Below are 27,511 nucleotides of genomic sequence, written 5' to 3' on the forward strand. Positions count from 1 at the left end.
TCATCTGATTGACTGTTATGGGGAATTATGATGATTCTTCAAGGATATGTATTTGCATTTTGATTAAGGCCAGCATTAAGATTTTCAGATTAAAGTGTGCTGACTACTTCACGCTTTCCATTTAAGCAGGTCAAATTTGGTTTACAGAGTTGAAAGGAGTCGGGGTTGAAAGAGAATTTGTGTTTCGCCATCCTTAACAAAAGGGCAGGACTTGGATTCCAAACCTCATTTTTGGGGAGGACAGGAGGAACAGCCTGAGGACGCACCCTCCGATGACAGGAGGAAGAAAGGGATCCTGGTGCCCTTGGGATTAGCATATAAACCTTGGGAAATAGTCCTGGTCATGAGATCTGAATCTAGAGGTGGTTTATGAGCTCTTTCTATCCAGCTCTGACAAAGGCTTTCACAGAGCTGTGTGTGTCTAGGGAATGCAGCTCATGAAATGAAAGAAGTGCAAAAAAAACCAAAGAGGTTCAGCGACCGAAGCATTAGCACCTTTGGGGACAGGTCAACTCCACCCTGACAAATCGAAGACAAGAAAACTGTTCTTGGGTCCTTTCATACCTAAATCATTTCCATTTCCTCCTTTACAAAGTCCCAAAGGCCCAGTTGCTTTCCTGTTATTATTATTGTTATATTTGACAAGCGCTTACTATGTATCAAGCACTGCCCTAAGGGCTGGGGTAGATACGAGTTAATCAGGTTGGACACTGCCCCAGTCCCACATGGGGCTCACAGTCTAAGTAACTCCCCTTTGCACAGAAAAGATCTCCTCCAGGAGGCCTTCCCAGACTGAGCCTCCCTTTTCCTCTGCTCCTCCTCCCGTCCCCATCGCCCCGACTCCCTCCCTCTGCTCTACCCCCTTCCCTGCCCCACTGCACGTGCATTTATTTGTACACATTTATTATTCCATTTATTTTATTAATGATGTATAGATATCTATAATTCTATTTATCTATTTTGATGCTATTGATGCCTGTCTACTTGTTTTGTTTTGTTGTCTGTCTCCCCCTTCTAGACTGTGAGCCCATTGTTGGGTAGGGATTGCCTCTATCTGTTGCCAAATTGTATTTTCCAAGCGCTTAGTACAGTGCTCTGCACACAGTAAGTGCTCAATAAATACACCTGAATGAATGAATGAATGAAAAGTCTTAGCTGACCACTGAGGCTGAAGATTTTTTAAAAAGTGCTTAAGCCAAACTCTCCTTCCAGGTGTAAAGGCGTGAGAATAAACCACACATTCATTCATTCATTCAATAGTATTTATTGAGCGCTTACTATGTGCAGAGCACTGTACTAAGCGCTTGGGATGAACAAGTCGGCAACAGATAGAGACAGTCCCTGCCGTTTGACGGGCTTACGGTCTAATCGGGGGAGACGGACAGACAAGAACGATGGCAATAAACAGAGTCAAGGGGAAGAACATCTCGTAAAAACCGATGGCAACTAAATAGAATCGAGGCGATGTACAATTCATTAACAAAATAAATAGGGTAACGAAAATATATACAGTCGAGCGGACGAGTACGGTGCTGTGGGGAGGGGAAGGGAGAGGTGGAGGAGCAGAGGGAAAAGGGGAAAATGAGGGTTTAGCTGCGGAGAGGTAAAGGGGGGATGGCAGAGGGAGTAGAGGGAGAAGAGGAGCTCAGTCTGGGAACGCCTCTTGGAGGAGGTGAGTTTTAAGTAGGGTTTCGAAGAGGGGAAGAGAATCAGTTTGGCGGAGGTGAGGAGGGAGGGCGTTCCGGGACCGCGGGAGGACGTGACCCGGGGGTCGACGGCGGGATGGGCGAGACCGAGGGACGGCGAGGAGGTGGGCGGCGGAGGAGCGGAGCGTGCGGGGTGGGCGGTAGAAAGAGAGAAGGGAGGAGAGGTAGGAAGGGGCAAGGTGATGGAGAGCCTCGAAGTCTAGAGTGACGAGTTTTTGTTTGGAGCGGAGGTCGATAGGCAACCACTGGAGTCGTTTAAGAAGGGGAGTGACAGGCCCGGATCGTTTCTGCGGGAAGATGAGCCGGGCAGCGGAGTGAAGAATAGACTGGAGCGGGACGAGAGAGGAGGAAGGGAGGTCAGAGAGAAGGCTGACACGGTAGTCTAGCCGGGATATAACGAGAGCCCGTAACGGTAAGGTAGCCGTTTGGGTGGAGAGGAAAGGGCGGATCTTGGCGATATCGTAGAGGTGAAACCGGCAGGTCTTGGTAACGGATAGGATGTGTGGGGTGAACGAGAGGGACGAGTCAAGGATGACACCGAGATCGCGGGCCCGAGAGACGGGAAGGATTGGTCGTGCCATCCACGGTGATAGAGAAGTCTGGGAGAGGACCGGGTTTGGGAGGGAAGATGAGGAGCTCAGTCTTGCTCGTGTTGAGTTTTAGGTGGCGGGGAATCAGGTTGTCCCACATGGGGGCTCACAGTCTTAATCCCCATTTTACAGATGAGGTAACTGAGGCCCAGAGAAGCGACAGTACTGGGACAAGTAGGATACCCAATCCCAGTAAAAGCCTGTGATTCTTCATCAGTTAGTAAAAAATTAAAAAGCTGAGTGATCGAGATCCCTGTCAGAGAATCAGGGCAAAACCATTCCCAGATTTTTAAGCTACCACACAGGAGTAAATTTCAATTCGTGGACAAAAAGTAACCACTGCCGATCACCACCCTTGGATGTCTAAACATACAAAGTGTTCCGTCCCTTCACTGGCTTCTGTATCACTACAGTTTTATGCCAAAAGGCAAACTGCAGAGCAGAGGAGAGTCAACGGGTTTTCCAGTTCCAGCCTGTCTGCTCACTAAACACAGCCCTTGGAATAAATAAACATCAGCCACAACCGCTGCTATTTTTCTGACTTCCACTGTGTGAGGTGCAAAAAAGATGCATTTTCTTATCCCTCACATCAGGAGAATGGGATAGAGAAACAATGTGCGTGTTTTAATAAAAATCGAACATCTAACGTTCTCCTCCTTCACAAAGAAACCTAACACTGGAATAGATCATAGTCAAACACTCAAAACAATTTTAGCATGTGTGTCATTTTAAATATAAATGGCATTGCATAATGCAATACACAAATGGGGGAGAGGGGAGAGGGGTAAGGAGAGAGGATTGATTTTTCTCCATTTCCCCTCTTCCCTTCCTCAAAGGGAGATACAGTACTGAGGATTAAAACTTATTCAAACCTCTTGAATGGCTTGTCCAAGTAGAGTAAAACCACAACCTGATCCAACCTGCCATTTATTTAATATGAGGGTCCTCAAACTTCTTCCATTAATATGCACTATATTATTATTATTATCGCTCTATTTGTTAGGCAAAACAGCATAGCTTAGTGGACAGAGCACGGGCCTGGAAGTCAGAAGCTCCACCACTTCTGGGGCAAATCACTTCACTTCTCTGGGCTGCACTTACCTCATCTGTAAAATGGGGACTAAGAGTGGGAGCCCCTGGTGGGACAGGGACTGTGTCCAACATGATTAACTTATATCTACCCCAGCGCTTAGAACAGTGCTTGGCACATAGTAAGCACTTAACAAGAACCGTAATTATTATCATTATGTGTCAAGTACTGTTCTAAGCGCTGGGGCTCATACAAGTTAATCAGGTTGGACAGGGTCAAAACACCCTACAGACCATTTATTTCCAAAAGGAAGTCGTAATAGGACCTATCTCTCTATTTTTCCTCTCTATATTTTCCTCATGACCCCTGCTCCCAACTGGCTTCCCAGAAGCTGTCATGGCCCATGAAAAGGATCTTCCCAGGCCACCATCTGAAAAGCACTACAGTAGTACCCACGATTATGACCTCAGTGGACTTTAATACACCTCTACGGAGTGACATTTACTTTCTTTCAGCGGCAGAATCCGAGCAGATAGCAACACTGCTTCATTCATTCATTCAATCGTATTTATTGAGAGCTTACTGTGTGCACAGCACTGTACTAAGCACTTGGGAAAGTACACCAATAAACAGTGACAATCCCTGCCCACAACGAGTTCAAATTCTAGAGGCAAGGAGACAGACATCAATACACATTAACAGACTTCAATACAATAAATAAAATTACCGCTATATAAATAAGTGCCGGGGGGCTGGGAGAGGGGGGAAGAGCAAGGGGAGCAAGTCAGGGCGACGCAGAAGGGAGTGGGAGATGAAGAAAAGTGGGGCTTAGTCTGGGAAGACCTCTTGGAGGAAAAGTGCCTTCAATAAGGCTTTGAAGCGGGGGAGAGTAATTGGCGGGATTGAGGAGGGATGGAATTCCAGGCCACAGGCGGGACGCGGGCCAGGGGTAAGCAGCGAGACAGGCCAAGATGGAGGCACAGTGAGAAGGTTAGCGCCTGAGGAGCCAAGTATGCGGACCGGGCTGTAGAAGGAGAGAAGCAAGGTGAGGTAGGCAGGGGCAAGGTGATGGAGAGCTTTAGAGCCAATGGTGAAGAGTTTTTGTTGAATACGGAGGTGGATAGGCAACCACTGGAGATTTTTTGCGGGGGGCGTTACATGTCCTGAACGTTTCTGTAGAAACATTCACAGAATGACAGTCTACTTGGGGAATGGCGGAGTGGATAGAGCACAGGCCTGGGCGTCAGAAGGTCATGGATTCTAATCCTGTTCCGCCACTTATCAGCTCTAAGACCCCGAAGCAAGTCGCTTCACTTCTTTGTGCCTCAGTTGCCTCATCTGTAAAATGGGGATTGAGACTAAGACCCATATGGGACAAGGACTGGGTCCAACTTGATTCGCTTCTATCCACTCCAGTGCTTAGTACAGTACTTGGCAAAAATTGAGTGCTTAAAAAGTACGGTCATCATTATTCCTAAAACAGGGAGGGAGGAAGGATTGATTTTGCCCATTTTAGATTGCGAAGGGCAGGGATCGGGTCTCATTTCCACCCTCAATCCCCATCATCAATGGCATTTACTTAGCTCTATGTGCAGAGCACTGTAGAAGCACTCGGGAGAGTATAACGCAACAGAGCTGAAAGAGACGTTCCCTGCCCTCAGTGAGCTCACAGTCTAGTGTATTCTTTCCCAGCGTTTAGTACAGTGCTTGGCACACAGTAAAGTCCATAATAAATATATTACTATTACAATCGTCATCTCATTTCCATGCAAAGTTAACGTGCACAAGGGCAATCCCGATGTACTCCTTACCTGACCCATCAGGAATGGATCGCACAAAGGTCGGCAGCATCTTGACGGTGGCTGTTGGATTAAAATCCCTGGAAAGGCCGTTCTTCATTTCCTTGCTAAAGCGATCCATGACGTCCAGCAGGGTTTCATCTGAGAGCCGCATGGCATAGAGATACTTGTCAATCTGGAGAGGAAGGAGAAAAAAACCAGCCAAAATGAGAACTGGATGTTGAGAAATATCATTTGGTTGGTTTTTGGTAATGTCATCTCGTGGCTGGCACAAGTTCAGCAGAGGAGAGAAGCAGCATGGCCTAGTGGATAGAGCACGGGCCCGGGAGTCAGCAGGAACTGGGTTCTAATCCCGGCTCTGCCGCTTGTCTGCCGTGTGACCTTGGGCAAGTCACTTAACTTCTCTGTGCTTCTGTTACATCATCTGTAAAATGGGGATTAATTCTGTGAGCCTCATGTGGGGCACGGACTGGGTCTAACCTGATTAGCTCGTATCTTCCCCAGCTCTTAGTATAGTGCCTGAGGCACAATAAAATGCTTAAGAAAATATCATTTTTTTAAAAATGTGAGCGTACACCAGAACCATCTGGAAGACCACACTGGGAAAACAAGAAGTGTTGGGGCAGACATTCAGGTAGGAATTATTTGTCAAAGTGGATGCTCTTTTTTCTTTTTGGGATCAAGCATAGGGACCTAGTGAAAAGAGCCCAAACTTGGGAGTCAAAGGACTGGGTTCTAGTCCCAACTTCACCACACACCCGCTATGTGACCTTGGGCAACTCACTTGACTTCTATGTGCCTCAGTTCCTGCTGCAAAATGGGGATTACGTCCCTGTTCTCCCTCATAATAAAAATCACTGTGGTATTTGTTAAAAGCTTACTATGTGCCAGGCACTGTATTAAGCACTGGGGTGGATCCAAGCAAATCGGGTTGGACACAGTCCCCGTCCCACATGGGGCTCAGACTCTCAATACTTAAACTGTAATTATCTTGCATGATAATTATAATAATAATAATTATGGTGTTTGTTAAGCACTTACTATGTGCCAAGCACTGTTCTAAGCGCTGGGGTCGACACAAGGTAATCAGGTTGTCCCACATGGAACTCACAGCCTTAATCCCCATTTTACAGATAAGGCAACTGAGGCCCAGGGAAGTTAAGCGATTTGTCCAAGGTCACACAGCACACAAGTGGCGGAACCGAGATTAGAGCTCATGACCTCCTGATTCTCAGGCTCGTTCTCTATCCATCAACTACTAACAAGTATTATAATTATTATGATCATTATTATTATTATCAAGCCTCCCTGTGGGCTAGCTCGGTGGAGAAACAGCGTGGCTCAGTGGAAAGAGCCCGGGCTTGGGAGTCAGAGGTCATGGGTTCTAATCCCCGCTCTGCCGCTCGTCAGCTGTGTGACTGTAGTCACTTAACCTCTCTGTGCCTCAGTTCCCTCATCTGTAAAATGGGGATTAAGACTGTGAGTCCCCCGTGGGACAACCTGATGACCCTATATCTACTCCAGCGCTTAGAACAGTGCTCTGCACATAGTAGGCACTTAGCAAATACCAACATTATTATTATTATTACTGGAGGCTCTGGTCCGGGGGCTCCTCAGAGGCGCAGGACCCTAACTGCCCCTCTCTGGTGTGAGGCCTCCGAGAAGTTGTGCGGGCGAAGGAGTGGCCTTGTCCCTGCTGCAGGGCAGGACCTGGGCCACAGTGTGCCAGGCAACCAGTCTCCCACCAGCAGCAACGTCTGCTCCTGCGGCCCCGCGGCTCGGAGCTGGAGTGGTACCACCTCGGGGAAGGGGAAGGCGAGGGGAAGGCCGACCCACGCACCCACTGCTCCATCCCTTTCGGCCAGCTGGACGCCCTCCCCCGACCTGGAGGAAGGACCCTTGAGGGGGCTCCCAATGTCCACTTCTGGCTGCCAAGTCAGGCGGGGCAACTCCCATCCCCTTACGTCCTCCTGTAACGCCCACTCCCCGGGGAGGCCGTTTTAATGCCTGGCTGTCCCAGTACGAATACGTTTTTAGTTTTGCTCCCTCATCATCATCATCAATGGTACTTGTTAAGCATTTACTGTGGGCAAATAATAATAATGTTGGTATTTGTTAAGCGCTTACTATGTGCAGAGCACTGTCCTAAGCGCTGGGGGAGATACAGGGTAATCAGGTCGTCCCTCGTGGGGCTCACAGTCTTAATCCCCATTTCCCAGATGAGGTAACTGAGGCACAGAGAAATTAAGTGACTTGCCCACAGTCACCCAGCTGACAAGCGGCAGAGCTGGGATTCGAACCCATGACTTCTGATTCCCAAGCCTGGGCTCTTTCCACTGAGCCACGCTGCTTCTCTGCACATCACTGTACTAAGAGCTTGGGGGAGTAATCAGTCAGGCAGTCATATTTATTGAGCGCTTACTGTATGCAGACCACTATACTAAGCACTTAGGAGAGTACAATGTAACACTAAACGGGCACATTCCCAGACCACAGCAAGCTTACAGTCTAGAGGGGGAGACAGACATTAATAGAAATAAATTACAGATATGTGCTTAAGTGCTGTGGAGAACAATTCGACGGCGTGGACAGACACACTCCCTCTCCACAAGGAGCTTACTGTCCAGAGGGGTCTTACAGTCTACAGTCGGAAGAGCTCTAGATTGTCCTTCTGAATTTATAGAGCATCACGTGCACCCCGTAAGTCTGAATCTTCCAGTCCCCAAAACCTGACAACTTATAGGACAGATAAACAAAGAACAGGGAGCGACAGGGTAAAACTAAGTGGTTGTCACCTCGCCACTGTTAAATGGTGAATGCCCAATAGCTTACGGAAAGATATATATGATTATCCCGAGTCCTTTCTATCTCTAGATACCGCTACCTAAGTTATTATTCCCCAGGAATAGAGGTTTGCACTTCTCCATAAGAGTAATGAGAAGCAGGGTGGCTCGGTGAAAACAGCCCGGGCTTGGGAGTCAGAGGTCATGGGTTCGAAGCCCTGCTCTGCCACTTGTCAGCTGTGTGTGACTATGGGCAAGTCTGTGCCTCAGTTCCCTCATCTGTAAAATGGGGTTAAAGACCGTGAGCCTCACGTGGGACAACCTGATGGCCCTGTATTTACCCCAGCGCTTAGACCAGTGCTCTGCACATAGTAAGCACTTAACAAATACCAAGATTATTATTATTAATATTGATGGCATATTTAGCCCATTCACACACTTGCCCTTATCGTCTAGTGGTCTTCGGACGCTAGTACCCTTCACCAGATGATGATCGCTTGATGGACAAGAAACACCCTCACAGACAGAATGAAATGAGAAAATTCTATAATATCCCAGATTCCTTTTAATAGGTCAACTTAATCTTTGATAATAACAATGACCACAATAATTTCGGTATTTGTTCAGAGCTTCCCGTATGCTATGTCCCGAAGTAAGAGCTGAGGAAGATTCAAGATCATCAGGTCAGGCACAGTCCTGCCCCGAAATGGGGCTCACAGTCTAAACAGGAGGGAGAACAGGTATTAAATCGCCATTTTAAAGATGAGGAAATGGAGGCACAGAGGATTTAAGGGACTTGTCCAAAGTCACACAGCAGGCAAGAGATGGAACCAGGATTAGAACCCAGGCCCTCGGACTCCCAAGGACAGTGCTCTTCTTTATTTGATCAATGCTGCTTCCCAAGACTTGGGAACTTCATCTTCTCGGTTCAAAAGCCCAGGCAGGTTGAATTGCTACAAGTAGTAAATTGGAGAATGAGGGAGATGATGGTAATAATAATGATGTTGGTATTTGTTAAGCGCTTACTATGTGCAGAGCACTGTTCTAAGTGCTGGGGGAGATACAGGGTAATCAGGTGGTCCCACGTGAGGCTCACAGTCTTAATCCCCATTTTCCAGTTGAGGTAACTGAGGCACCAAGAAGTGAAGTGACTTGCCCACAGTCACCCAGCTGACAAGTGGCAGAGCCGAGATTCAAACCCATGACCTCTGACTCCCAAGCCCGGGCTCTTTCCACTGAGCCGCACTGGTAAGAGGAGGAGAGGGTGAAGAGGTGAATTTCTGTGAATTTTAGAATCATTGAGTAATCCTTAGCGCATTTTTATTTCGTTACTAACCCCGTTTTGAAATCACATCCATCAAATAATCTTCCCGGCAGCAGGGTAAAGCCAAGAAGGAATGAGAGACGTAGCCCACGAGGATAAATCTATGAAAAGAAAATTGGGGAGAGGAGGCACACGAAGGGTAGCGAAGGCAGCCTCGAGTCAGTTAAATCCATCTGAGCGGAGCAGACTTGGCAGGCAAAGAAACCTGAGTCACAACTGTTCAAGGGAAAGCCGCCAGGACTCATTTCCCCTCACCCTCCACCTCCTTCCTCTTCCCAGCCTGGCTACCAAAGAAATAACCTACAGCTCTGGAAGCCTGAGAATTAGAAGCTAAGAATAAGGGGGAGGGGAAAGGAGAAAGAGAGGAAGCGATGGGGAAAAAGAAAGTATCCCGGACAAGTCCCTTAAAAAACTGACGTTACTGGAGTTCATTCATTCAATAGTATTTACTGAGCGCTCACTATGTGCAGAACAATGTACTAAGCGCTAGGAATGTACATTTCGGCAACAGAGACAATCCCTGCCCATTGATGGGTTTACAGTCTAATTAGATGGGTCACAGGCCGGGCAAACAGAACATAATAATAACGTTGGTATTTTAAGCGCTTACTATGTGCAGAGCACTGTTCTAAGTGCTGGGGTATATAGAGGGCAATCAGGTTGTCCCACGGGAGGCTCACGGTCTTAATCCCCATTTTACAGATGAGGTAACTGAGGCCCAGAGAAGTTAAGTGACTCGCCCACAGTCACACAGCTGACAAGTGGCAGAGCTGGGATTCGAACCCATGACCTCTCCTAAGCCTGGGCTCTTTCCACTGAGCCACAGAACATGAAGAGAGGGGGTTAAGGAGCTAGGGAGGCATTCGACTTGATAATAATAATTATGGTACTATTTGCCAGTCACCGTACTAAGCGCTGGGGTGGACGCAAGCAAATCAGGTTGGACACAGCCCCTGTCCCACACGGGGCGCGCAGTCTCGATAAAGGACCGGGTTTTGTTTGGAACTCCCCTGAACCCAGGACCGTCAGACGACAGGGGAAACAGTGTGGCCTAGTGGACAGAGCAAGGGTCTGGGAGTCAAAATGACCTGGGTTCTGATCCTGGCTCTGCCACTCGTCTGCTGGGGGACCTCGGGCAAGTCACTTACCTTCACTGCGCCTCAGTTACCTGGGCTGTAAAATGGGGTTTCTGTGAGCCCCATGTGAGACAGGGTCTGTGTCCAACCTGATTAGGTTGCATCATCTACCCCAGCGCTTAGTACAGTGACCGGCACATAGTAAATGCTTAACAAATACCCCCCAAAAAGAAGAAAAACCCACCAGGTGAATCACACTGACCTTTAATTAACATGTGAATCCTTTTTATTCATTTAAAACAAGATTAGGTCAGTGAGTCTCACATTTCTCTTTTGACATTTGCCTAGGTTTGCAGAACTTCTCAGATACCTCATTTACCCTACAGCCAGCATTTCTTTCCCTTCGCAGGCCCTCCAGACCCCAATTCTTTCCCCAACGTGCTGGGAGCAGGGACTTTGTGTCTGTTGTCATATTGCACTCTCCCAAGTGCTTATTAAAGTGCTCTGCACATACTAAGCACTCAACAGATACAACTGATTGATTGATTTTCACCCTTAAATAATCCCCGAGCCTTGTTTCTTTCTCTCCAGATATCACCTCCAGCCTTACATCTTGCTATCTCTTTAATAATAATAATGTTGGTATGTGTTAAGCGCTTACTATGTGCCGAGCACTGCTCTAAGCGCTGGGGGAGATACAGGGTAATCTGGTTGTCCCACGTGAGGCTCACAGTTAATCCCCATTTTACAGATGAGGTAACTGAGGCACAGAGAAGTTAAGTGACTTGCCGCCAGTCACATAGCTGACAAGTGGCAGAGCCGGGATTCGAACTCATCACCTCTGACTCCCAAGCCCGGGCTTTTTCCACTGAGCCACGCTGCTTCTCTTTCCCACCTGCTCCAAGAATTTCAAAAAATTACAGTGCCGAGGCTGGCCCTCAAATCCTACCTGCAGACTAGAACCTCTCTGTCTTTGACTATCACCGGGACTGCAGAGCTTCTCATTGGTTTGGGAGAGTTTACATTTAGGTAGCGAAATGAACCTTGAAAACTCCCAGGACCTCCTCCTAACTCCAAGATTAAAATATTCCGAATTATTTTAAAGGGCTGGACTCCTTCGGGAGGTTGGTGGTAACTCTTTGTGCTAATCGGGTATGGCCTCAACCTCTGGGGTCCTGCAAGGAACGAGCTAAGAAGAAGTGGGAAGGAATCCTCGCTTCACCCATTAATTTAAGAGTCGCCGAAGTCGCGAAATGCCACCAGCCAGATTGTACCTTTGCAGACCGTTTCCTTACACAACCCAGAAACCAAAGGCTGGCTATTCCCCTTTACTCCCGTGCTAGAAATGGTATCTCCCTCCTGAGTGAGCGACAACCTTAGCAGAAAGTCGAGGGGAATCTGGAAATGGGATTGTCCACATCTGCATAGGGCCTATCGCACTGTATCTGTCCTGTAGAAATAGGGTGCCCTTATCTGAACCTGAAAAATTTACCAGAGGGAAAAGAAATCCGCCTCGGGTTATACCGTGCCCGTAAAGCAAAGCACCGTCCTGCCAACGAGTCCAGAACCTTCCAGTTAATGACACAATCCGACTGGCTCAGTGCTCCGAGGTAGACTTGCTCACGAGGCCTCGTAGCTCCAAAATCTCTATTTCTCTCCCTCCCCCTCCCACCTCCTGTTAAGCAGAAGAACATATCAAAGGAAAAACAGTTCGATCCAGAAGCATGGGATGGTGGAACAAAGACTATCAAGACCAAACACGTCCAAGTTGGCCGCCTGGGGTACCAGCCCAGTTGCTTCTGAATAAAGTTACTACAGTAACCGAGGGAAATGTGGCAATTGTTAGCACTGTGGGAGGAAAAAAAAAAAAAACAACTATGGAAAATTCCATCTCTCTCTCCCTGTGAATACCACAACACAGACAGCGTAAGACTAAAACAAGGCTCAGCTCAGAAAAAAAGAAAAATCACTCTGAAAACTTACTTTCTTGTTGAGGAGATTCTCTTCAAAGAGCCCCAACGCCACCACAGTTAGGAGGAAACCCCCCACATTGCTGGAGGCTGTGTTTTCTGGGCCTCTGAGAAGGTCGCCTCACCTGGGCTTTGCCGCTTGCCTGCTGTGTGTGTGGCCTTGGGCAAGTCAGCTTCTCTGCGCCTCAGTTTCTTCATCTGTAAAATGGGGCTTCACTACCTGTCCTCTCTCCTACTTGGAGCGTGAGCCCCGTGTGGGGCAGGGCCTGTGTTCAACTTGACTATCTCGGATCTATACCGGTGCTTAGTACAGGGGTCGGCATCCAGTACGTACTTAATATTATTACTGCAAGTACATTGCTGATTCTACAGTGGGTCTCCAGAGCCAGGCTATATCGCCCTGCTTGCTAGGGGGAAGGACAAGGACTGCCTCAACAAATCAGTTTCCTTTTCTTTGGCAATGCTGATGAAGCTCAGAACTAATAATAACAATAATGTTGGTATTTGTTAAGCGCTGACTATGTGCAGAGCACTGTTCTAAGCGCTGGGGTAGACACAGGGGAATCAGGTTGTCCCACGTGGGGCTCACAGTCTTCATCCCCATTTTACAGATGAGGGAACTGAGGCACAGAGAAGTTAAGTGACTTGCCCACAGTCACACAGCTGACAAATACAGAGATGGGAGTTCAAAAATGGCATCTCAGAATCGACAAAGCACTAGTGACTGACCATGGATATACACGAGTGCGTGACTGATAAAACCTACCCACAACCATGGATCTGTATCACAGACACGGAGCTAAATACTCCCACTAAATTCTCTTAGCTATGTAGTACACTCCCCTTTCAGGGTCGCAACTGGAGAGATTCCAGTCCTCTACCAGTCTCGGCTACAGGAGAGAGAGTCAAGCAGGGGCCTGTCCATTCCGTTCCTAGCTTGGGCAGTGGCTAGGGAGTGGAAGACAATCTGCTACAAGTCAAAACTCCCCTGTGCTGGACAGCGGCGGTGTGGGAGAGAGTGGCGGGTGGAGACGCAAATTTACTGCGCGGAAAAAGGCCACGATAAACCACTTCCAGATTTTGACCGAGAAAACTCTATGGATCCACTACCTCAACAATTGCAGATGGAGGTGGGGCGTTCTGGGAGGGATGCGTCCATGGCGTCGCTATGGGTCGGAGGCGACTCGACAGCATAAGACAAGAACGTAGCACACTAACCGCTAATGCAAGGATATAGAAAAGGAGGCAGAAAACCAAATTCTGAAAACTAGAGTGTCCTCTGGAGACTTACAGTGCGGAACCAACATGGCATCAAAATTCAGGCCAACCTAAAAATACTGAAGGCCGGTTGTAGTTGCCAAGTTTTTTGGGTTTTTTTTAAATGGCATTTGCTAAACCCTTACTATGTGCCAGGCACAATACTAAATGCTGGTGTAGATACGAGTTAATCAGGTTGAACACAGTCCATGACCGACATGGGGCTCGTAATCTTAACCCCCATTTTATAGATGAGGGAACTGGGACATAGGGAAGTTAAGCGACTTGTCCAATGTTAAAGAGCAGACAAGTGGCAGAGCCGGGATTAGAACCCGGGACCTTCTGATTTTCAGGCCTATGCTCTATCCATATGCTCTTCTGCTTCTCCCTGCTTACCACTGCCCCTCAACCACCCCCTAGCCCAGTCCAATCAGGGGAGGGAGTGGGAAGAAGCCCAGTATATCACAACCTTGTGATATACCTCCCTTCCCTTGTGGGCTCAAGTCAAGGCCCAAGTCAATCCTCAAATTCAAATCCTCATCGAACATGGGAAAGTTTTTTTATAGTACTTGTTAAACACTTACTATGTGCCAGGCACTGTACTAAGCACTGGGGCAGATACAAGATAATAAGGTTGGATACAATCCAAAAGGAGCTGGGAATTAATCTGGGAAGACTTGCTGGAGAGGGTGGGATTTTAGAAGACCGTGGAATAAGGGGCAACTGTGGTCTACTCCATATGGGGAGGGTGAGAATGTCAAGCAGGGGAAACAGCACTGAGTGAGAGACAGAAGTGGGACATCTGAGAGCGAATTACGGTTAGAAGGCTGGCTTGGGAAGAATCAATTGTATTTATTAAGCGCTTACTGTGTGCTGAGCACTGTACTAAGTACTTGGGAGAGTACAATGTAACAACATCATAGATGCATTCTCTGCTCACAGTGAATAAAATAAATGGTGGTATTTGTTAAGCGCCTACTATGTGCAAAGCACTGTTCTAAGCGCTGATGGATACAAGGAGATCAGGTTGTCCCAAGTGGGGCTCACAGTTTTAATCCCCATTTTACAGATGAGGTAACTGAGGCACAGAGAATAATAATAATAATAATGTTGGTATTTGTTAAGCGCTTACTATGTGCAGAGCACTGTTCTAAGCGCTGGGGTAGACACAGGGGAATCAGGTTGTCCCACGTGGGGCTCACAGTCTTAATCCCCATTTTACAGTTGAGGTAACTGAGGCACAGAGAAGTGAAGTGACTTGCCCAAAGTCACACAGCTGGCAAGCGGCAGAGCTGGGATTCGAACCCATGAACTCTGACTCCCACGCCCGGGCTCTTTCCACTGTGCCACGCTGCTAGCTTACAGACTAGAGTAACAATTGGGGAATGACAAGTGAAGGGCGCAGAAAGGGAAGGGCCTTGAAACCGATACGTTCTAATCCCAGCTCCACCGCTTGTCAGCTCTGTGAGTTCGGGCAAGTCACTTCACTTCCCTGTGCCTCAGTCACCTCATCTGTCAAATGGGGACTGAGACTGTGAGCCCCACGTGGGTCAATCTGATTACCTTTGTATCCACCAAGAATAGTGCTTGGCACATAGTAAGCGCTTAACAAATACCATCGTTATTATTATATGAGTTTTTGATGAGGAGGGAATGCAGGAAGTCCATGGGGAGAGGAGACTTCCTGAAGAGAGACAGGGATGGAGTGACGTTTCAGGAAGATGATCTGAGCGGTAGCGGGTAATACAGGCTGGAATGAGGATGGATGGATGGAGTCGGGGAAAGCAACGAGGAGGGTGGTTCAATAGGCCAGCCACTATACGACCAGAGTTTGTATTGAGACATTGGCTGTTGCCATTGAAAGGAAGGGGTGAATCCGGGGGATGCTGTATAAGAACCAGCAGGAAAGTGTTAGGCTTCCTTAATGGCATCACCTGCCCTTGAGAAAAACTCAACGGCCCAAATGACACCATATTTTGGGCTCCATCTCTGAGCTCCATGAGGTCAGTAGCTTCCCAGGAGAGAGACAGCAGCAGTGTTTTGTCTCCTCCTCCTCATTTCCTCTCCCCTGCTTCCTGCCCAACTCTAGCCACCAAAACTTGTCTCTAACTCTAGCCACACAAACTTTCACCAAGTATGATTCAGTCCCAATTGGATTTGGAGTGAAAAGTCTTCTTATTCAACACAAGAGTTTCTTTGGCACCTTTCTCCATGTTTTACAAAGCTGATGACATTCACCTTCACACCTTTCCAGTGAGCTACGATCAAGGGACGATATTTTTTTCCACCAATCAGTGATATTTATTGAGCACTTACTGTGAGCAGAGCAGTGTGCAAAGCGGTTGGGGAGGACAACAGAGTTAGGAGCCAGGATCCTTGACATCGAAGAGTTTATAATCCAGTAAACACTTACAATCTAGTGGGTACATTTAGAGGGAAAATCAAACCTCTAAATGGGCAAATAATTTACCCATAGTCATATGGAGTCATCAGTAGATGCAGACAAGTGCCCAGTTCATTCATTCATTCATTCATTCAATAGTATTTATTGAGCGCTTACTATGTGCAGAGCACTGTACTAAGCGCTTGGAATGGACAATTCGGCAACAGATAGAGACAATCCCTGCCCAATGACGGGCTTCTCCTCACCACTGCTGAGTTTATGAGTTAAACTGATCAGAATCTCTGGGAAATTTTTTTTATGGAGAATGACACTGCTTTGGGAGTCCACGTTTGGAATGGAAAAGATAACTCCAGGGAATGTTATCGGTGGGGAGAGATGGTAGTTCATATTGACGTTCCCCTGGGTTTCTTTATGTCTGTCTTCCACAGGATGCACACATTCTTTTGGAACTTTCAGGCTTTTCGTCTAGAGCCTGGTCCTCACCTTCTACACACTTTGGACTCCCTCCATCCTTTACAAGGTGGAGCCTGGGCCTTATGCTCCCTCTCAATCAATCAACCCAAAGTATTTATCAGTCCTTCTCAAATTAGCTGGGCCTGAAAGGATGTTTTAGAGGAGGCGATTCACAGGCTTGATGTATACTCAACACCTAAATAACACAAATTGGCCAGCTGTCCACCCACCTTCCCCAGAGGCCTCGATTCCGAGCGATGGACGTTTTCTTTCTCGAGCGTTGGGGTTCTCGCTCCGAGTAAAACTGTCCCACTGAACCAGTTAAAAATAAAAGCGGTTCGTAGCTCCCTTCATGAACAACAGTGAAATGTGGCATAGCAGGAAAAACAGGATTCAGCTCAGGGCCTCCTTTATAGTCTGGCTACATCCGCCTCTCAGGGAACAACAGAAGAAATTCTCCATTTCAAAAGGCCCTTAAAAATGAAGGGCGAATTCAGGAATTTTGAAGAGTAGAGCTGTTTTCTCTGAGTCAAGGCTTACTATATGAATATTCGGACCTTTCAAATCCCTTCATTACAGACATCATCCTGGAAAGGAAGGGGAGAGTTTGAAGTCTAAGAGTGGCCGGGAGTCAGTGAACCTGGCTAGATTTACCAGTAACCTTGGCTAAGTCCTCTAAACTCTGAATCAGGTTCTTTATCTGAAGAGTAAGGATTCCAGTCCCTTCCTAACTCACATAAATGTACTAAAAGAATATTGTGTAAATGCGCTTTGAGCTCTTTGGAATGACGATCCTACAGAAATTCAGGATTGAGTAATTCTTATGGTAGTCTACATATTACAAAAGAGAAAACATAATTACAGACCTCATCAATCAATCACTCTTGTTTTAATGGCAACTGTTAAGTGACAGGCTCTGTTCTAAGCGCTGGAATAGGTACAAGGTAATCGGGTCAGACGCGATCCATGCCTCATTCGGGGCTCACAGACCTAATTCCCATTTTGCAAATGCAGTAACTAAGGCCAAGAGAAGTTAAGTGACTTGCCCAAGGTCACACAGCAGACAGGTGATGGAGCCAGGATTAGAACCCAGGTCCTTCTGACTTCCAGGCCTGTGCTCTATCCAGTCGGCCATGCTGCCTGAGGACTTACTGTGTGCAGAGCACTTTACTAAGCCTGCAAGGGAGAGTAGAAAATAGCAATAAACCGAATTGGTAGACACGTTCGTTCCCTGCCCACAATGCACTTACCAATCTAGAGGGGGAGACAGACAATAATATACATAAATAAATTACAGCTATGTACATAAGTGCTGTGGGACTGAGGGAGGGATGAAAACAAGGAGCAAATCCAAGTTCAAGGGCAGACCTGAAGGGAGTGAGATGAAGGCAATCACTCTCCCCCCGCTTCAAGGCCCTACTGACGTCACACCTCCTCCAGGAGGTCTTCCCAGACTAAACCGCACTTTTCCTCCGCTCCCACTCCCTTCTAATCCACCCTGACTCCCTCGCCTTGCTCTTCCCCCCTCCCCACCCCTCAGCACTTATGTATATATCTATAAAACTTATATTGATGCCTGTTTACTTGTACTGATGTCTGTCTCTCCCCTTCTAGACCGTGAGCCCATTGTGGGTAGGGATGATCTCTCTTCGTTTATTGTAATGTACTTTCCAAGCTCTTAGTGCAGTACTCTGCACAGAGTAAGCGCTCCATAAATAAAATAGAATGAATAAATGAAATTAGGGCTTAGTCAGGGAAGGCCTCTTGGAGGAGATGTGCCTTCACTAAGACTTTGAAGATGAGGAGAGTAACTGTCTCTTGGATATGAAGAGGGAGGGAGTTTCAGGCCAGAGACAGGATGTGGGCTACCTCCCAATTGTCAGAAAAGAGTTCAGAGCCCAAATCCCAGGCCAGTAGCCTAACTACTGGGCTGTCTCGTATTCTCACTTTTAGCATATAATAATACTAAGGGAATGAGGCCCAGTCCCCTATCTGTTGGACATCGATCACTAGACACCCAGTAAGCCATTAATAATGATTGATGAAAATGGCAAACACAAAGCCCTACAATAACAATGTCTTAAACTTAAAAGGTACTGTTCCATTAAAGAGTTCGAAGCATTTTATAGATAACATTCACTTATCCCCTCGGTAACAATAATAATTATGGTATTTGTTAAGCACTTATTACGTGTTTTGTTCTAAGCGCTGGGGTAGATACCAGTTAATCAGGTTGGACCCAATCACTGTCCAACAAGGGGCTCACAGTCTAAGCAGGAGGGAGAACCGGTATTCAATCCCCAGTTTCCACATGAGGAAACAGAGGCCCGGAGACGTAAAGGGACCATTCAAGGTCACAAAGCAGGGCAGAGCCGGGATTAGCACCCAGGTCCTCTGACTCCCAGCCCTTGTTCTATCCACTACGCCACACTATCGTCCTCCTGACATCCCCGGGAGTTAGGGGTGAGGCCACTGTTAATATCAACGTCTCTTCCACCACAGTTAACTGGCCCCAGATATACAGCAAATTGAAAGGGTTGCACCAAGAAGAGAATCCAGGTGCTCTGACTGGTTCACCACTCCAACTGCCCAGCTTCTTTTTTGACAAGACAACAAACCAGCTTAGTTAAACAACCTCCCCATGTAAATAATATGATATTTATGGTGCCTCCTTTCCCATGCCCTGGTGCTTTGCTCAGTACACTTTACGCAATCTTTTATACCTGAGAATGAGTTATTTGGCTTTTTAAAGGCAGTGGTAATCACACAGTGGATTTAGAACAATGAAAAACCCACGCATTTCTACAGCACCGTTGGCAATACGTTAATTGTATTTTCAAAGATCGGCACTGCCAATTTCAGTTTAGCGTGCCTTCCCGTTCAGTAACCCATTCCCTAGTTTGAAGTCATGTTCTTGGGGAAACACCAGAGGAGCCTGCAGAGACAGCTCACTCAAGGGCAGGGTGCCCTTTCCTTCAGACTGTCAAGCGTCGTTCACGTCCACCGTGCGAAAAGGAAAATGATTCAGAGGAAATAGTAGGCCCTATATAGCTCAGAGGATTTTACTAAATAAAAGTACAGAGGGTTTTTTTTCTAAAAACCTTTTTCAGAACGATGACGATATAAATAGTTCTCCCCATTCCACTAGCATCAGTCAGTCAATGGGACTGGTGTCTCTCAAAATAGAAGCCGTAACTTAAATAACACTTCCCAAAGCTCAGCGGCTCTGATAAGGCAGAGTAGGCCTTGGGATCACCGATACAGACGAGGCACCAAATAGTAATTACACAAGTCTAGGGAATGGGGCCGATGGCATTTTTTTTTTTAATTATTTGAGGTAGATTTATTCTACCTCAGTTACTCCTGAATGAATGGACTGTCGGAAAAAGAAAAAGTCAGCCTGGCTGGGTGCCCGAGCAAGTGAACTGGGACTCATGCGGCTTGGATCAGCCACAACGATTGACTGTAAAACCTCGAGCAAGTCACTTAACCTTTTTGAGCCTCCATTTGCTTGACCTGTAAGATGGAGATAATAACCATCATCGAGACTACCTACCGGAGGTGTTGTCAAGATGAATGAAAAGCATTCTAAAAAGGGCGCTTGGGTGAAAAAAGGTGATTTTAAAAGCAACTACAGAAAATAGAAAAAGCAATACAGGAGAAGCAGCGTGGCTCAGTGTTAAGAGCACGGGCTTTGGAGTCAGGGCTCATGAGTTCGAATCCCAGCTCTGCCACTTGTCGGCTGTGTGACTGTGGGCAAGTCACTTAACTTCTCTGTGCCTCAGTTCCCTCATCTGTAAAATGGGGATTAAGACTGTGAGCCCCACGTGGGACAACCTGATTCCCCTATGTCTACCCCAGCGCTTAGAACAGTGCTCGGCACATAGTAAGCGTTTAACAAATACCAACATGACTTTAAATATTGGCTAAACGGCACCACGTCTGTTCATTTTAGATGCAGCATAATGATCTTTTAAGTGGAAAATGTATAACTTCGGAATTAGTTTCCAAAAATGCATTCTGTGAAATCACATCTTTCAGGCAGCATATATAACGGTTTGTAGTTCATTAGAATTTTCTTCCAAACATCAAATTCACTGTAGATGATTCCAAGAGCTCCTTAAGAATTGATTAAGCTGTACTGATTTGATTCATGTCCCCCATTCTTCAATCTCCTTTCTTAAGAAACAAAACACTCTCTAAATAGCTAAGTGACTTTTCTTAGCCTGTGCCAGGAGTAAATTAGGTGAAACCAATTCCCTGAAAACTTCAGTGCTTCCCAAACTTAGAGGTTTCTTCTCCTTCCCCTCAATATCCCTCCCACCACACTGCTTCCTGAGACTTTTAAGGCAGCATGGCCTAGTGGATAGAGCACAGGCCTGGGAGTCAGAGGACCCTGCTTCTAATCCTGGTTCTGGCATTTGTCTGCTGTGTGACCTTGAGCAAATCACTTCACTTCTCTGAGCTTGAGACGCAGCATGGCACAGTGGATACAGCACGGGCCAGGGAGTCAGAAGGTTGTGAGTTCTAATCCTGGCTCTGCCACTTGTCTGTTGTGTGACCTTGGGTGAGTCACGTCACTTCTCTGTGCCTCAAGCCCTCATCTGTAAAATGGGGATGGAGACTGCAAGCCCCACGTGGGACAGGGATTGTGTCCAACCAGATTTGCTTGTAACCACCCCGGCACTTAGTACAGTGCCTGGCACACGGTGAGCGCTTAACAAATACCACAATTATTATTATTATTATTCAGTTCCCTCATCTGTAAAATGGGGATTAGTACTGTGAGCCCCATGTGGGACAGGGGCTATGTCCAACCTGATCAGCTTGTATATACCCCAGTGCTTTCTAAAGGGCCTGGCATACAGTAAGCACTTGATAAGCACTGAGAAAATTAGTATCTTATCTGAAAGGTATTTCTAACAGACCTGCGTGGTACACAAATCTTCCACCAACCCCTTTCCCACATCCTCCCTCTAGCCTAGAACTCCCTCCCCCTCCAGATACGCCAGACCACCACTCTCTCCACCTTCAGAGCATTGTTAAGGTCACATCTCCTCCAAAAGGCCTTCCCTGATTAAGCCCTCTTTTCCCCGGCTCACTACCCCTTCTGGTTCATCTATGCACTTGGATCTGTACCCTTTTGGCATTCATTATTAATTAATAATAATAATAACAACATTTATGGAACGCTTACTGTGTACAAAGCACTGTATTAAGCGATTGGGAGAGTACAATATTACATCAGACACATTCACTCCCCCAACAAGCTCAACCTCTGCCTACCGCAGCATTTATGTACATATCTTTAAATTGTACATCATAAGTTATTTGTTTACATAAATGCTTATCTCCCCCTCTAGACTGTAGGCTCATTAGGGGCAGGGAATGTGTGTGCTAATTCTGCCGTACTGTGCTCTCCCGTGAGATTAGTACAGTGCTCTGCACATAGTAAGCGCTCAATAAATACTATTGATTGATTGATACTCTCTCCTTTGATCTCCTGTGGTCTGTCGTTTTCCTGTGGTTTCTGTGTTTATGTGTTCGTATGCATGTCTTACGTGTGTCTGTGTGTCTCTCAGTGTCTCCACGTCTTCCTCTCATCCACACCAACCAGCCCACATTGCCATGATTTATGATGGCCCAGGTAAACTACTCCTCCCATCTCTCCGGGGCCAACACAAGCAGCAACTTGATCGCACAAGCAGCAACACCATCCACTCTTTCATATCTTCAGTTCAGATGTTAGACCCAAAAGTGAAGACACAACTTACGATTACGTAGGCCCCCGCTCTCCAAGTTTACACTTTTACTTTCCCTATAAAACAGCCTCAATTGGTTACGTGGTATCACAATCTGCACACGGAAATAATTCAGGTCTGGAATACAGTCCTGTGAAATCATATAGCGAATGGAGAGGTAGCAATTCTGAAAAAGTGAATCGAAAGGATCACTTCACTTCCATAATCAATACTAATAGTAGCAATAATAGGCTTTCATTTCAGTCTACAGAGAAGCGAAAAAAAGAGCAGATGGTATTATTCTCATTTTACTGTTAGGAAACAGAGGGGAGGAATGTAGACTGGGGAAATATACTCCAGTGTGACCACGGATTTTTCTAAATTAACATGTCAAACCAACCTCGCACAGGTTAAATAACATGGGATGCTATACAAAAGCTGAAAAGACAGTCGCACTAGCAAAGATTAAGACTTCAAAGTTCTTAAATCCTAGTTCTGGTTTTGGGTCCCAAATCAGTGCAGGCTACTCACAAATCCTACCAATTTCTTCATCAGGATAATGGAGATAAAGACAAGAGGCCCATGCTGAGAGGAAATCATTCACTATTTGCAATCCTCTCTAAGATGCTTAAAAGAAAGGGAATGTGTATACTCTGGTAATAGTTTGCTTAAAATAAAACCCAGCAGATTAGATAAAAATCAGAGAAAGTCTTTAGTCCCAGACCTTCCTGGGCAAGCAAATACCACAGATTCTCTGCCTCCTGCAGGTACTTAATGAGGAAAGGCCAAATGGTGTAGAGGCAATTTTAATGCTCTTAAAAGTCATTTCAAGGTCACCAACGATCTGCTGTTCATTTCAAAAGCAAAAGCAGCAAAAATTACTTAAAAATTTCCACCCTCCCCCTGTGAAACAAAGCTTTCAACTGAATAATGCTGTTTGTTTCTCAAAGCAGCACTGAAAAGAATGAAGGGAATGCATTTCATGTGTAAATTAACCTCATGTCAGTATGTACCTTTCAGAGGAACCTTCAAAATTCAACTAGGCCGAAGGAGGTATTAAGGTCTAGTGAAGAAGGAACGTGCCAGAGGGGAAACAGGAATTCTTTTTCAGATCCATTGTTCCCACTCATACTCCCAACCCGAACAAGTCATAGGGAGGATGAATTGAATGATGGGTTCTAGTCTCTCCGTCATGCCAATTAATATACCAGCTAGCCACTCTGCATGGAAGGATGATGGGCTGCTTCGGGCCCCCAACGACTAGCTAATCTCATCTCCTACAGGGGTTTAAAGGGTATGGAACTCCTTAGAGAAAATACCTTAATAATAATAACGTTGGTATTTGTTAAGCGCTTACTATGTGCAGAGCACTGTTCTAAGTGCTGGGGGAGTTACAGGGTCATCAGGTTGTCCCACGTGAGGCTCACAGTCTTCATCCCCATGTTACAGATGAGGGAACTGAGGCCCAGAGAAGTTAAGTGACTTGCCCACAGTCACACAGCTGACAAGTGGCAGAGCTGGAATTCGAACCCATGACCCCTGACTCCCTAGCCCAGGCTCTTTCCACTGAGCCACGCCACTTCCCTAGCAATACAGGTTGCAAAAATTCAGAAAAGCAAAGCTCCAGGAACCAACCCTACCCTGTCAGCCGTCTCCCCCAGCCCCCGCTGCAAGTGTGCCAGAAGGCAATCAATCATATGCACTGAGCACTTACTGAGTAGAGAGTAATAATAATAATAATAACGTTGGTATTTGTTAAGCGCTTACTATGTGCCGAGCACTGTTCTAAGCGCTGGGGTAGACACAGGAGAATCAGGTTGTCCCACGTGGGGCTCACAGTTTTAATCGCCATTTTACAGATGAGGCAACTGAGGCACCGAGAAGTTAAGTGACTTGCCCGAAGTCACACAGCCAACAAGTGGCCGATCCGCGATTCGAACCCATGACCTCTGACTCCAAAGCTCTTGCTCTTTCCACTGAGCCACGCTGCTTCTCTATACTGTACTAAGCACTTGAGAGAGTACAACACAACAGAGGTGGTAGACACTGTCCCTGCTCATGACGAACAGACGGTCTAGAGTCTGTGGCCTACGGTCTAGGAAATCGTTCACTAGCCTGCTGGTCTTTGTCAAAGGCTCCGGCACTGAGGTTGTGTAAGCTACCCCCGTCTTGCTACCATTACTCATGGAGTAGTGGATAGAGCCTGGGAGTCAGAAGGCCATGAGTTCTAATCCTGGCTCCGCCATTTGTCTGCTGTGTGACTTTGGGCAAGTCACTTCACTTCTCGGGGCCTCAGTCACCTCATTTGTAAAATGGGGATTGAGACTGGGAGCCCCACATGGGACATGGACCGTGCCCAACCTGATTTGCTTGTATTCACCCCAGTGCTTAGTACAGTGCCTGGCACATAGTAAGTGCTTAACAAACACTACAATTACTATTAACCCCAAAGCCTGCTTGCTCCCACATCCATTTATAAGGAAAGGAAAACACAGGGAGCTCGTGATCCCCATGTGGGGATTTTGAAGGAATAGCAACTCTGACCCACACAGACCAACTGCTTCACCATGGCCCTGGCTCCCCTAAGGATGGATCCAAGAATTCACTCCATTCTCTATCCCTCCTTGGTTTGGCACACTTTGGGGCCCAAATCTGTAGTCTGAATGTCTGAGGATACTTAAAAATAATACCTGTGGCATTCGTTAAGCACGTACTATGTGCCAAGCACTACTCTTAACACTGGGGTAGATACAAGATAACCAAGTCCCAGATGGGGCTCCCGGTCAGGTAGGAGGCAGAACAGGCCCTGAATATCCATTTTGCAGATGAGGGTATCGATCCATCAATTAATCAATCATATTTATTGAGCACTTACTGTATGCAGAGCACTGTACAAACTACTTAAACTGGGGCACAGAGAAGTTAAGTGACTTGCCCCGAGTCACACAGCAGACAAGTGGTGGAGCTGTGATTAGAATCCGGATCCTCTGACACCCAAACCTGGGCTCTTTCCCCTAGGTCACACTGTTTCTATACATACTCTATATACTTAAACGGACCCCGGTTTAAAGAACTCTTCCTGGGTCCTTAACAGTTTAAATTGCACAATACCCAATCTTTCCGGCCTACGCAGAAAGAAGGCAACAGGAAATTAAAGAACCCTAGGGCAGGAAGGGACTTTGAGAGGTCACCTAGCCCATCTTCTGCTTACCGCAGAACTACACTTAAACCACTCCGATGAGAATCTCACCTATTTTTACAGGCCTTCACAGCAGGCAATTCCATAGCCCATGAACAAGAAAGAAGCCTAGTATTAGCCAAAAGAGCGAGGCCCAACTCTCTCCATCTATTATGGCTGCTACAACAGCCATAAAGCAATTATTTTGCCACCAGGGCTCTTCTAGTTATTTCATTTATTTGTATTTATTGAGCGCTTACTGTGTGCAGAGTACTGTACTAAGCACTTGGGAGAGTTAAATACAACAATAAACATATTCCCTGCCCACAACAAGAACTTGGCAAAATGTCAGAGCTTAGGTACAGCTGCAGTAGTGGGTAGAAAACACTTGATAATAATTATTATTATTATAGTACTAGTTAAGTGCTTACTATATGCCAAGCCCTGTTCTAAGCGCTGGGGTAAACACAAGGCAATTGGGTTGCCCCACATGGAGCTCACTGTTTTAATCCCCATTTTACAGATGTGGTAACTGGGGCCCAGAGAAGTTAAGTGGCTTGCCCAAGGTCACACAGCAGACATGTGGCAGAGCTGGCATTAGAACTCACATCCTCTGACTCCCAAGCCCACGCTCTTTCCACTAAGTCATGCTATAGAATTTTCTTCCTGGCTCTGCCACTGTCTTGTTGTATGACCTTGGTAAAATTACTTCTCCTCTCTGGGCCTCATGTTTTCCATTTGTAAAATGGAAATAATGAAGTCCACACCCCAACTATCTGTGGAGGGAAACCTTGAACACATGAATGATTGGCAAGGAGGTGAATCATACACAATAAGCTGCTATAAGTCATTTTACGAGATAGGATTTTAATGACCTTCAAATGCTGTGAGTACACTGAAATTCCACAGAAGAGGAGTTCTTGAAGATCTTGAAGTTTCTCATTCCCAAACCTCTCTGTGCCCCTTTATAACTACACACAAACACACACAACAATTTTTGTCTCCCTCTTGGACACTGCAAAAGTGTGTAGTCTAGTGGCTAGAGCACCGGCCTGGGAGTCAGAAGGACCTGGTTCTAATTCTGGTTCCGCCACTTGTCCACCGTGTGACCTTGGGCGAGCCTCTAAATTTCTCAGTGCCTCAGTTACCCCAACTGCAAAATGGGGATGAAGACTGTGAGCATCGAGTGGGACAAGGGCTGAGTCCAGCCCGATTAACTTGTATCTCCTGAAGCACTTAGTGCCTGGCACGTAATAAGCGCTTAACAAATACCACTTAAAAGAAGGAATAAAAAAGGAGGCTGACAAGGAGGGGAGCATAAGGGGAAGGAAGGCTCAAGACAGCGCCGAAGCTGATTCATCTCGTTCCTACACCCTGTGGTTCACAGCTGTCGCCACCACCAAGCTGTTTCAGTGCTTCAGGTCTCAGTGACTGGGCACTTGAAAAAACACTCTTCTAGGGAACCGTTTACACTAAACCTTATCATTTCTCAGGCTCTGTGGAAAGAATCAAGGCAATCAGAGGGGAGGTAGGGCGACCACCCGGGAGAGGGAAGAGTGGAAGTTCACATAGAGTTAAACATTCTCAGCTTTGCCTTCCTAAATTACCATCCAAGGAGAAGGCTACTATGCCTCTTCTGTCAGCTCCACCCCACCTAGTTGACCTACAGTACCCTCTGGGATCCAGGCTAGGCTCTTTGCCTATCAATTTACAGTCAAATCCAAACCCACATGGTCTCTCTGCCCAGGTGGTTAAACAAAAGCCTCCAGCAAGAAAAGGAAAGACAGCCAACCATTTGCCACTGGAAAATCTAACAAAACCCACACCCCGACCTTTCCCGTCCCAACGTGTATAAAAATGTAATTGATTTTGCTGGGTTACAAATTCTGAGAGCTGAAGTGATTAACATCATTTCCCTGTGTAACTGTGCGAGTCAGATGTCTGTAAGAATCCTGAGAAAACAGGAGGGTGGTTTCCCTAAAGATCACGTTCGTACAGCATGGTCTTGTATTCTCTAGTTTCGCACTCTCCCAAGTGCTCAGAACAGTGCTCTGCACATAGTAAGAGCTCAATAAATACCACTGATTGATTGATTGATAAGAGGTGGGGAAGACCTAATCTCTAAATGGTTTCTGATAGTAGCAGCATCTGGGGAGGGAGGTGAGATGGGTGAGATGTGTGTGTGTCTCAAGAGAAAAAA

General features: G+C 46.5%; 1 protein-coding gene and 1 non-coding gene across 4 annotated transcripts in view; one reads left to right on the forward strand and one right to left on the reverse strand.

Annotated features, from left to right (window-relative positions):
* Positions 1-27,511, reverse strand: part of HK1 (hexokinase 1) — a 123,780-nt gene that overhangs the window by 63,019 nt on the left and 33,250 nt on the right. For all 3 annotated transcript variants that reach the window (XM_029060221.2, XM_029060222.2, XM_039911522.1), the window contains one exon: positions 5,138-5,300. In XM_029060221.2, coding sequence (XP_028916054.1) covers positions 5,138-5,300 — 163 coding nt within the window. The remainder of the gene's footprint in view (positions 1-5,137; positions 5,301-27,511) is intronic.
* Positions 13,119-13,256, forward strand: LOC114810923. The gene has a single exon (XR_003758612.1). It is a non-coding gene; the product is annotated as a small nucleolar RNA SNORA7 (small nucleolar RNA).

The sequence above is a fragment of the Ornithorhynchus anatinus genome, chromosome 3, assembly GCF_004115215.2.
Source record: "Ornithorhynchus anatinus isolate Pmale09 chromosome 3, mOrnAna1.pri.v4, whole genome shotgun sequence".
Classification (NCBI taxonomy): domain Eukaryota; kingdom Metazoa; phylum Chordata; class Mammalia; order Monotremata; family Ornithorhynchidae; genus Ornithorhynchus; species Ornithorhynchus anatinus.